At 48.7% G+C, this 8141-nt stretch overlaps 1 protein-coding gene across 3 annotated transcripts in view; it reads left to right on the top strand.

Annotated features, from left to right (window-relative positions):
- The first annotated feature begins 1322 nt into the window (after positions 1–1322).
- FLOT1 (flotillin 1) overlaps positions 1323–8141 on the top strand; it is a 38555-nt gene continuing 31736 nt past the window's right edge. For all 3 annotated transcript variants that reach the window (XM_015425112.1, XM_015425113.1, XM_015425111.1), the window contains exons 1-3: positions 1323–1467; positions 4121–4180; positions 5800–5875. In XM_015425112.1, the coding sequence (XP_015280598.1) occupies positions 4138–4180; positions 5800–5875 (119 nt within the window). In that variant the 5' untranslated portion in view covers positions 1323–1467; positions 4121–4137. The remainder of the gene's footprint in view (positions 1468–4120; positions 4181–5799; positions 5876–8141) is intronic.

Genomic DNA, 8141 nt, shown 5'->3' on the forward strand with positions numbered 1-8141 from the left:
TGGGTGGGGGCAAATGGGGCTATTGCCCAGCAAGGCTTCTGATTGGTCATTGGAAATTTGATTGGCAGTTCAGATTTTTAAACAACGTGGTTTGGGCTGCAGCTGCTACTGCAGGCGCAGCACAAGGATCTTCACTGTGTGACTGAAAAGAAGCTATAGCATTTTGTGGCTGGCTGCCATTTGTGCCCTGTGTCAGAAACGCCAAAGGTGCCTGCAGGCTCAAAAAGGTTGGGCACCCATGCCATAGAGCAGAGGTGGCCAAACTGTGGCTCAGGAGCTACGTGCGGCTCTTTCACACATATTGTGTGGCGCCCGGTAAGGCGGCTGCGGAAGCGAAGGGAAGGCATACCTCCCCAATCGGTCTTCCCTTCCCCAGCCAGTGTTCCCCTCCTGGGGTAGGCTTGAGGGGGGGGGGGAGCAGAGAAAGAAAGCCACTTTAACTTTAGATGCATTCCCACCTACAAATATAATTGAATAAATAAATATCATTATCAAAATCTGTTTTTAACCCCTTTTGTTTTTGGTAGTCTCATTTAATGTTAATAACAAGCAAATTTGCATATTTTCCAATTAAAATGTGTGTAATATTTGTTCATGTCTTGCAGCTCTCAAACATCTGATGTTTATTCTATGTGGCTCTTACATTAAAATTTGGCCACCCCTGCCATAGAGTCTACCCCCTGAAGCAGCCTTGTTCTCAGAGGGGACTGATCTCTGTTGTCTGGGGATCAGTTGCAAAGTTGGCCTTCAGTCTCTAGCAGTAGGACAAATTGAGAGTCCGGCGGCACCTTTAAGATCAACCAAGTTTTATTCAAGGCATGAGCTTTCCTGTGCATGCACACTTTTTCAATTGTATTTCTGCAACTGCTTCAGACCAACACGGCTGACCAAGTTAAAGATTAACAAATTATTTATTCCACTTTAAGATTTCATAGGCTGGATCCTACTGGGCTGCAGTCCACCACGGAAGTTGACGCAAGAAGAAAATTGTGTTGATCTTTAAGGTGCCAGAAGAGTTCTGAATATTCCTGTCAAGAGCAGCAGGTATGCCCCCAGGCAGGTTTTGGGCCTCTGAAGCAGACTCGGGTCTCTGGAGTCCTGTAAAAGGGAACTTCAGCCGTCACAGAGGCCCAATCTGCACACAAGAGCCTTAAAGAGCGGCCACTGAAAGCCATAAAACCATTCATTTAATTCGAAGGCTATAATTTCTGGGGTGTGTATGTGGGTGGTCCTTTGCGGAGAGTTCCTGGGTGGGTTGCCAGCCAGCAGGTGGCGGCAGATCCCATCCGCGACGGCTTGTTTACATTTCGGTGCCATGAGGGGCGACTGGGAAAGGTCTCTCGCCGAGGCCTGATGGGAAAGCGGCGGTGTCAGAGCCAGGAAGGGTGTGCCTGTTTGGAACAGGAAGAAGCAAAAACGAAGTCGCTTGAAATTTTAGGTGCAGCGGGAGCCTCGGTCATCCCAGGGGTGAGTGAGAAGGGGGGTACCGTGTTTTACCAGGATGGTGGTGGTGGTGGGTGGGGGGAGGCATACTTTGCGGATTGCCCGGTGGGGCGCAAACACAGACCTCTTCGCCCTTGCACCTTTTCCCCTTCGCAAATAAAGCAAAAAAAACAAACATGTTACTGTTTATCTCGAAGAATCCAGGCATCTTGGCTGCCAGCTGACTCCCTTGGAGAATAGAAGCGCCCTGGTTTCCAGGCTGCTCTGCTTCCTCCGCCCTATAGCCTTGTATTGCGTTAACCCGCTAGTCCTCATTGAGCCCTCGCCCCGGCTAATCCCGTAATCCGGGCGTTTGATAAACGGCCTCTGCGCGCTCGCCGCCGTTTGCAAGAGACAGGCTAATTATACCCTTGGAAAGGCCGGGCGCTGTCTCTCGCAGCTAACGGAGGCGACAGGAAAAGTGAACGTCTGCCGAGAGATTTGTTCACACCCGGAGGAAATAAGCAGCCCAAAGGAGGTGCTCGGAGTTGCTTGTTGCTCGGGAGGAGCCTTGTATTCTCGTGGGGGGGAAAGCGTGTTGTCTCCTACAAGGCACATGCGTTTAAGGAACATGCACCGAGGCACGGAGTGGCTGTTGAACCGCCGTCACAGATGAGGAAACTAGAGCACCGTCCCCGTCCCCATATTCAATGGTAGTATTGCTGTGGTTACACAAGGGACGACTCCATTATGGCCTGCCTGTACTTTCCCAAACACATCCGGCAGCCCTAGTTGGAAAGGAAACGTGGGCTAGGCCACAGAAGCCTTATACAGGCAAAGAGCACTTTCCACATTGCCTGGGTCGCTAGAGAAATGCTGTCTGCCAGACAACTCCTACACCTTTGTAGAGGATTGTGGGGCATGTTTGGCCTTGGGCGGGATGCTTAGTTCACTGCAGCTTTTTTGCGCATATGGCTTTTGTGAAAAGAGGAGCGACACAGTTTTGGGGTTGAGCGGAGGCGAGTGCGCTAGCCTGTTAGGGACTGGGGGCACAAGCTCTGTCCTCGTGGGCCTGGCACATCCTGACATATGGAAGCGCTAGCCCTGTGGTCAGAACTGTTTAAAAAGATAAGGGGAAAAAATACTGGGCTCAAGTCTGTTCCTGGGTAGAGTGGATTAGAGCCTGGGAGACCCAGATTCAAATCCTAGCTCAGTGATGAAATCTACTAGGTAACCATGGGCCGGTTTTCTTTTCTTCATAGCAATTCTGTCAAGGTAGGTTAAATTGGAGAGGAAGGACCATGAGAACAGAGAGATTAAAAAAATATTGGACCTCATGGTTACCCTATCATGGAAAATGGAGGGGGTGTGTGTTTTCCTTCAAACATCACCCACACTTTCCTGTGGGAAGATGAAGGGAAGCGTAAAGCCCTAAAGCTTCCGCCCAAGGTCTCTGAAGGACTGCCTCTACTGCAAGCCTTGGGATCAATGGATGGGACTTTCCTGAAAGAACCTGCTTTGGTAGGTTGGCAGGGCCTTGAGGGAAGAGCCCTTCAGCAGCAACCCCAAAATTGTTCCACTCCCCCCCAAGAGTTGAAACTTCCACCATCTCTTCAGACCTTCAAGAGCAGATTAACAACATTTCTATTTCAGAAGGTCTCTCAACAATGTCTTATGAATACTTTTACTTTTTATCTGTAGTGTTTTCATTTTACCGCCCTTAATAATCTCATCTGGTGACTTTTTAAAAAAAATAATCATGGATGCCCATAGTGGACAGAAAAAACAGTTTAATTAGTGAGCCAAATAAAAATTGTTATATATTAGTCCCATCCAGGACTCCCTGTAAGCTGCGGGGTCTTGTGAGCAAAAATTCTCCTTTGTGAGCGACTGGCATTAAAGTTGCGAGCGAGCGATTTGGCTACTGCATAAAGTAGTTTGCTCTGGAGCCCTCCTTCCTGAGCGAAGACAAAAATATGTGAGCCAGAGGCTAAAAAACTGTGAGCTAGCTCACACTAATTCAGCTTAGAGGGAACACGGGTCCCATCCCTCTTCCAAGGAGCTCTGAGCAGCATTCATAGGTCTCCCTGTATTTCAGAGTTCATTGGTCTGTCATTAGTAATGTCCTCCCTGAGAAACCGGAGTCTGCTTCAAAGGCACCTTGAGATTAGCTGGAACAAATAGAGTTTGAACACCATTGGACTTTGTGGCACTTCACTCAGAAACAGTGATGCAGTTCACGCAAATTCACGAAGTGTTCTGTGTTTTTGGCGAGGGGCCATGGCTCTGGTAGAGCATCCGCTTTGCACAAAGACGATCCCAGGTTCAATCCCTGGCAGCTCTACTTAAAAGGATCAAGTAGGAGGTGAGGTGAGGTGAAAGACCCTACCTGAGAGCTTAGAGGCCTGCTGCCAATTTGAATAGACAGTACTGACTTTGACGGGCCAAGGGTTTGATTCAGTATAAGGCAGTTTTGTGTGTTTGTGTCTTTTTCTGATGGAGTCAGAGCAGAGCTTGTTCAGAAACAAGAACCAAGCCAGTTTTCATGTCAGGCTCAGGTTCATGTTCTGTGCTAAGAACTGATGTTCAGGTTCAAAAATGAGAGGAGGTAATAGGAGGGGAGAGTGTAGGGTAATGTGGCAGAAGAGAGAAACTGCTTGCCCAGGCTCTAATATCCGTCTTTCCTTCCCCTTTGCAGAACCTCCAGGCACCAAGATGTTCTTTACCTGTGGCCCCAATGAGGCCATGGTTGTCTCAGGTATGTGTTACTCTTGGTCTTCATTTCCTTCTGCTAATATTGGGAGGGGGGATGCCTCAGTTGAGCAGATGACTCCAAGTTGAGCTGATCCCTTTTAGAAGGTTGCAGATGGGGCGGAGGAACGGCCAGGAAGGACAGCATTCTGGCGCTTCCTGTCCTCTGTGATTCCTGGCAATGCACAGTGCATCCTTTTGTCCTGTGTACATCTTGCAGCAGTGTATCAGACTTGCCCGCTCAGGCCATCGGAAATGGCTCTTTGCCGTGGCAGGAACTGAGCTCGACTTTCTAATAGCTCCCTTTATTATTATGCCCCTTTTTTGGGAGTGTGGGTGCTACATTTGACCCAAAGATAGCTCAGATTTGGCACTCTTGCAAAGGCAGTCGTTTTCCAGAATGCTGTCCCAAGCAGAATATGAGCTAGTCAGGCCTGGATCAGATGTTGGCCAGGGTCTGTTTGTCCACCCTGTTTAAACACAGAGTCTCGCATTGGAGAAGGCACTCCTTGGAGGTACAGGCCCCAAAACATCAGTGCATACATAACTTCTGCAAAGCAAGCAGTCCCCTTTCTTTGCATCGAATCACAGCTTCTATCAGTAGCATCGCAGGAAGGACTTTATCGCAGCCATTCTATCTAATAATAACTCATATTAGCTCTTGTTGGTTATGTTTTACCACGTGTATAAGGAGAACGTACGATATGCAGTCCTCCTGATATGCACAATTGCTGTTTTGCCAGAAGGGAGGAACGTGTGTATTTTCAGCTTCAGTACACCTGAACCAGAACCCTGGCAAATCATGGCCCTGGTATGTGTGTACCAAGGCTGAAAATACACAGGCGGCCTCTTTCAGTTGAAGAAGAAGTGTTGGTTTCTATACCCCACTCTTTATTACCCAAAGGAGTATCAGAGTGGCTTACAATTGCCTTCCATTCCTCTCCCCACAACATACACCCTGTGAGGTAGGTGGGGCTGAGAGAGCTCTGAGAGAACTGTGACTGACCCAGGGTCACCCAGCAGCCTTCACATGGAGGAGGAGTGAGGGATCAAACCTTCTTCTCCAGATTAGGGTCCGCCACTCCTAAACCACTACACCAAACTGGCTCTAAAATGGCACTTGTGTATAGCGTGTGGTAAAACAGAACGAGTGAAAGAGACTGTTACGGGTTTTCTGTTTTTTCGCCTCGTCTCTCCCTCTTGCCCAAGATTTTGACGAATAATATGCTTCCCTGGTCGGACGAGCTTGCCTCTCCACATGGGTTGGACCCCTGGATGCCACCATCACTTTAAAAGGATTTAAAAATGCCACAGAAGCATAATGGCAGGTTGAGGAGCTCTTGTTTCAAGTGCTGAAATGACTGCACCCTCCAGCACAGCTGTTTTTGCGCTTGAAAAGGCAAGCGTGTCTGTGTGTGGGAGAAACAAGAGTGCTGCAGCATGTCATGCTGCAGGCCCAATCCTGACCGGGCTCTCGGAACATCATTAAATTGCTTTAAAATGGCAGCAGCTTTCCCTTGTTGGACTTGGGGATGACGTCATGTCTGGTTCAGCCTTGTACCTCTGTAGGAAGCAATGTTTCAAAGATGTTGGTGTGCTATAGTAATTCCCAGGTGCTTTCCTCAGGTTTCTGCCGCAGCCCCCCGGTCATGATAGCTGGAGGCCGAGTGTTTGTGATGCCGTGTATCCAGCAGATTCAGAGGTGAGTGCTTTTGTGGTTGCATGGTTGGAAAGTTGGTGAGGATTCCGGGCAAGTCGAAAGGCTGTTGACATGAACAGACATAGGCTTGGATCTGGAGTTGCTCTTACAGGAGCAGAGCAGCAGTTCCACCGATGAAACAGTGTTTTACAGCCGTTAAAATGTCAGAATGGCATCTGAAAGACCCAGGTTCCAGTCCCCACCTCTGCCGTGGAAGCTGTCTGGGATACCTTTGGGCCAGTCTCACGCATTTTTGGCTTAGCTCAGGAGGGATGGCTCCAAAGCAAACTAATTTATTTATTTATTTATTTATTTATTTATTTCCTTCTATTTATATACCGCTCACCCCCTAAGGGCTCTGAGCGGTCTACATTATACATTTGATACAATTCCTACCTAAGGCCACACACACATACAGTGGGGGAAGTGACTAACCTAACAGGCACCCTGAAGTGGAGGCTTCGTTATTTATGCAGTAGCCAAATCGCTCGCTCACAACTCTAATGCCAGCAGCTCACAAAGTAGAATTTTTCCTCACAAGACTCCATAGCTTAGAGGGAGTCTTTTGCCTGGTTGTAAGCCTTCCTGGGGCCCTATTGGGGGGATAAGTAAGATACGAATAAATATATCCATTGGTGGAAGAGGAGAGGATTAGGAGGTAGAACGTGTAATTTTGGCCAGTTCCCTGTTTCCACTTCAGACTTCCCTTCCCTGTGCTGTTTCTGTGGGTTCTCTGGGCTCCAGGAGCACAGTTCTGAACAGCACAGAAGCCTTCAGTGGGAGGGAGAAGGCAGGAGAGGTAGCTCTCTGTAGCATGTCTGTAGCTTGCGCTGTGTAAGATCCAAGCCTTCGTCAGTAGTTTGTGGCTGTTGGCACTGGGTTTGTCCCCTGTGAGTCAAGCTGCTACTGCCAGGGACCCTGTTGTTTGGGCTGGCAGCTACAAGCCATGATGTTCTGCACTTCTACCCCTTCTGTGTAATAACACCAGCCTACCTTACAGGATTGTTGTAAGGATTACAATGTGTGTACTTTGAACACTCAAACAGAATAACTGCTGCACTTTCTTTTGGTGTTCTGGATAGGGATACTGGGTGGCCAAGAGTGGAAATGACATTGGGCTACGTGCTGACATCACCTGTGGGAGAAAACTTGGATGTGACATTGGCATGTTGGCTGATGCTCTAGAAACTCTATGGTATTACCACAGAGTTTCTAGAGTGTCGTCCAACGTCATACTGGACTTTTGCCTGGACATGAAGCGGGCACACAGCCCAACGTCATTTCCACTCCCTGCCTGCACTGTTTCTCCTGCTGGCCTGAGAGGTGAAGCAAGTGGCCGGGGCCTGTTTGCAAGAGGTTGCCCACGTGAAGCGGGCACTTGACCCGCGTAGTTCTGGTCAGTGAGGGCAAAGGCATGGTAATGACTAATGGACTTTAATATTTTGATTTCAGTTCGATTTTATTTAGCGTTATATAATTTTTGTAAGAACTAATTTTCAATTCAGCGATATTGGACACCTTGCACTTAGATGGTTGCTGTGTTGTTTGGACACAGAATAGATCCCGCAGCGTACCCATAAGTTTTCTCCAAATTGTTGGCTGCCAGCCCAGCTGCTACTGCAGCTTCTCCTGTTCTTTGGCACAATCTAGCACCAGGGATCACACAAGGCGCTCCTAGCCGCAAGCAGCTCTTTCATCTCAACGCCCACAAGCTTGCTTTCTGCTGAGTCAGTCTACGTGCTGGTCCACCCAGCCCAATATCCTAGATCGGTGGCAGCTGTCCCAGGCAGATTCACTTGCAACTGGAAATGTGGATTCGTCCTGGAAATTTCTGCATGCAACTCAAGTCCTTTCCCTCTGAACTGTGGCTCTTGTGCGCTGTTGCAGTGGAAAGAGCAGATGCTCTCCCTGGGCTCTTCTCATACCAGCGCTAGGAGGTAGCATCAGGAGAAGGCCGCGGCATCGGTGCCATATTTGTTGGCCAGAGTAACTGGTTGGGCACTACGTGAGACAGGGTGTTAAACTAGATAGACCACTGGTCTGATCTCGCAGGGCACCTTTTACCGTGTAACTGTTTTACCCTGCCCTGCATACCCTCACCATAGTGCTCCTCATCCAGAGACAGTTCTGAGCCAAATGCACAAGGAGGCTACAGTCCTTCCCTCCTCTGACTCAAAGGACCAGCATTAAGAGCGGGGGAAGCTGGCTGAGCTTTCTGTTAGCCAAGACAGAGATGAGCACTGAGTCTCTCAGCCAGTGTTCCCTCTAG

This window comes from Gekko japonicus, unplaced genomic scaffold (genome assembly GCF_001447785.1).
Source record: "Gekko japonicus isolate JY-2015 unplaced genomic scaffold, Gekko_japonicus_V1.1 scaffold3437, whole genome shotgun sequence".
NCBI lineage: Eukaryota > Metazoa > Chordata > Lepidosauria > Squamata > Gekkonidae > Gekko > Gekko japonicus.